This window comes from Sinocyclocheilus grahami, unplaced genomic scaffold, assembly GCF_001515645.1.
Source record: "Sinocyclocheilus grahami isolate Dianchi unplaced genomic scaffold, SAMN03320097.WGS_v1.1 scaffold618.1, whole genome shotgun sequence".
In the NCBI taxonomy this organism is placed as follows: Eukaryota; Metazoa; Chordata; class Actinopteri; order Cypriniformes; family Cyprinidae; genus Sinocyclocheilus; species Sinocyclocheilus grahami.
The window spans coordinates 552,091-555,539 of NW_015505797.1; the positions used below are offsets into that span (position 1 = coordinate 552,091).

At 37.8% G+C, this 3,449-nt stretch overlaps 1 protein-coding gene across 1 annotated transcript in view; it reads right to left on the minus strand.

Moving 5' to 3' along the window:
* The window catches only part of LOC107557755 (kinesin-like protein KIF1C), a 37,690-nt gene that overhangs the window by 11,246 nt on the left and 22,995 nt on the right, over positions 1-3,449 (minus strand). Inside the window, exons 14-16 of the mRNA XM_016241280.1 lie at positions 1,600-1,675; positions 879-958; positions 649-743 (exon numbers count right to left, since the gene is read on the minus strand). Of these exons, the coding sequence (XP_016096766.1) occupies positions 649-743; positions 879-958; positions 1,600-1,675 (251 nt within the window). The remainder of the gene's footprint in view (positions 1-648; positions 744-878; positions 959-1,599; positions 1,676-3,449) is intronic.

Genomic DNA, 3,449 nt, shown 5'->3' on the forward strand with positions numbered 1-3,449 from the left:
CACCCCCACACACACACACACACACACACACACACACACACACACACACACACAGAGAGACAGAGAGATATTTGGTTTTGTGATTATAATGATTATATGAACATAAATAAGTGTTTTGTCATTCTCATGTCCAGAAAATCATAGCAAAATACAGGTCTACATATGATTTTTGATCGATTATATGATTTTTGACACATAAACTTTGGTTGAAGTTTGGTGTCAGTAAGATTTCTATTTAATGTTTTTGAAATAACTAACTTATATGCTGACCGAAGCTGCATTTATTTGATCAAAAATACAGTAAATACAGTAATATTGTGAAGTATTATTATAATTTAAAATAGCTGTTTTCTATGTGAATATCAGTTAAAATGTGATGCGCAGCTGTATTTTCAGCATCATTCCTCCAGTCTTCAGTGTCACATGATCTTCAGAAATCAGTATAATATGCTGATTTGCTGCTCGAGAAACATTTCTGATTATTATTATGTTGAACACAGTTGAGCTGCTTCATATTTTTGTGGAAACCGTGATGCATTGTTTTCAGGATTATTTGATGCTACTCAAAAGCACAGAAATCTTTTGTAACGTTGCCTTTACATTTGTGTGAAACAGTGAATGCAGCGAATGTCACGTGATCACTCTCACCCTCGTTATTCTCATTGACTTCACTGCAGAAGACGCAATGCAGCTCCTTTATAAACTGACCGCTAAGACGAATATCCACATCCTCCTGACCAACCCTGCAACGCACACGCACACACACACACACACACACAGCCGTGAGACACACACACACACACACACACAGCGAGCTGTGAGACACAGTGCAGTACGTCTACAGAAACTGACCACTCCTTCAGAAACTCACTGCTCACCTGGTGACTCCATCTTTAATGTAATAGATCAGACACTCTGACATCAGAGGATCCTCGTTCAGATTCACCAGGTGGGGCGTCTGAGGAAAAAAACTCATGCTTAAACTCATGCATTTTGGACCTAATCGGGCTCATTAAGAGCTAGGATAGTGAGCATGGGGCTATTCACACAGAATGTTTTTTTGCTTTGAAAAATGAGAGACGTGGGCAGTGGAATGGGGAAAAAATGCAAGGTCTAGAGACGTTTGAGAAGACTCGTCATGCACGAGATGCTGCAAAAGACACGAATGCAATGGTCCAACACAACAATCTTGCACATTCACATAAGAAAACAATGGAAAAGTAGCACAGTGGAACGAAAAACGCATTCTGTGTGAAAGCGCCGCTATGTGTAGAAATCATAAGGTGTGGTCACTTTAGGAAAATTTAATGGGCAAAAAAGGTTGATTATGTGTTGTCAACACTGATACATTAAGCACAGCTGACACAGAAGATCCTTTTAAACCAAGCAGCTTCCTGTTGCTCAGTGAGTCAAACCTTCAAACTTAAATCTGATGGAAATCTTTCAGCCTCATGTGAAATTCTCAATCGTGCGAATTCCTACTGAAATGATGTGAACATACGACAACAGTAAGCGCGACCGCACCTTCACTTCCTCTAAAGCTGCTTTGACAACATGCATTGTGATCCGCACTATACAATTAAATATGAGTTGACTCACTCTTTTGGGCGAGAAGACACCCACTGTTCCTCCATCCTCTTTCACAGACACACCCATCTCAGCCAGCAGCGCCTCCCTAATGTGTCACACACAGACAGAGACGCTGACACTTGTGTTAGTCTCACAGAGCCATCAGCATAAAGCCTGGCCCACATTGCAGATCATTCCAGCCAAGGACAGGTCACTGAAACGCCTCGTAAAGCACACACGGGCAAGGACTGTTGACTAGTCATCCAACAAGCGATTAGTTGGTTAACCCTGATATAATAGTCTAAAACAATCTGGAGGGAGGGAGGGAGTCACTGCTGAGATCTCCTGTCGATCAACTGGAAATGCACTTTTCTGTATTGTTAGAAAATATCAGAGATGGTTTGTGGGGCATGACGTGGCTGTGACTGTGACCCCACAGCAAATGCAATGACTATTGTCCATAATCACGCTCACTAATTTAATGACTAAAATGAGAAAGCAGCGACAAAAGCATTCATTTCATCACTTAAGCAGCATGCGCTTTGTCAAGCAAATACTCAGTGACTAGTGATTGACAAATATATTGCCATGGGTGAAATATGGACCGATTTGGTGACAAGTGATGACATTTTTATGGGCGGAGCCTATCTGGTGGCAGAAAACAACAGTTTTAAAGTAGCAGTCTACGGAAGCCACGGAAAAAAAGGTAATTTCGAGTTTATATTTCAAAATTCTGACTTTTTTCTCGCAACCCCGAGATTATATTTCACAATTCTGATAAGAAAAATCAACTCGTCATTCTCTCTTTTCCCCTCGGCTCAGTTTATAATCACACACTTTCTCTCAGAATCGACAAACTTGAGTTAAACCGAGTCATGAAGTCCGAACTAGGAGATATAAACTTGCTTTTGCGAGAAACAACAACAACAACAACAAAAATCTGAATTGTGAGATAAAATAGTTAAACGTTATAGGTTTAAATAGTAGGCTATTTCATGCTGTAACTGTAGGGCTAATATAATATGTCCCCTATGGACTGCATATGTGAATATTATGAAGCTTATGATTATGATGCTTTAATAGTAGGTGAATCATAGCAGCTTTCATCCGTAGTCCGTCCGTTTAAAATGTCAGCGTTTAGCTTCAAATGCTGTCTTTGATGATAGTGTTATATACAAATTATTTGCATTCTGATTCTGACATCCAAAGGCACAACAATACATTTTTACCCTTTGCCTCCACTTGTTCCCAGTGTTTTTCTGCCACCACAGTGTCGACGTCTACTCCAAATTGGTCTATATTGGCTAATATTCAGCATCTTTGTAATTCATTGCATTGGCCGATAAGTGTCAGACTTTTATTTTGACAGCGCTGAGAACACCTGAGCGCAGAAGCAAAGAAGCACTTAATCTCTGTCCTTACTTACTTTAACAGTTTTGTCTAATATATTAACAACTACAGTGTTCTACTTCTTCATTTCTGAGAAATACTATACGATATCATACTAGTGTTACAGAATCAACAAGTTGCTATCTGAAGGAGAAATGCATTTATTATTATTTTATAAAATATATGTATATTCTTAAATCTAATATATTTTACAAGTTTATTTTTCATATTGATTTTCAAATTATTTAGTAAATTATTTAGACTAATTTAAAATATAAATTTTAATGCAACACACACTACCAGTCAAAAGTTTTTGAACTTTTAATGTTTATTAAATCAGTCTCTTCTGCTCACCAAGCTTGCATTTATTTGATCCAAAATACAGCAAAATCAGTAATATTGTGAAATATTTTTACTATTTAAAATACCTGTTTTCTATTTGATTATATTTTAAAATATAATTTATTTCTGTGATTTTCAGCATCATTACT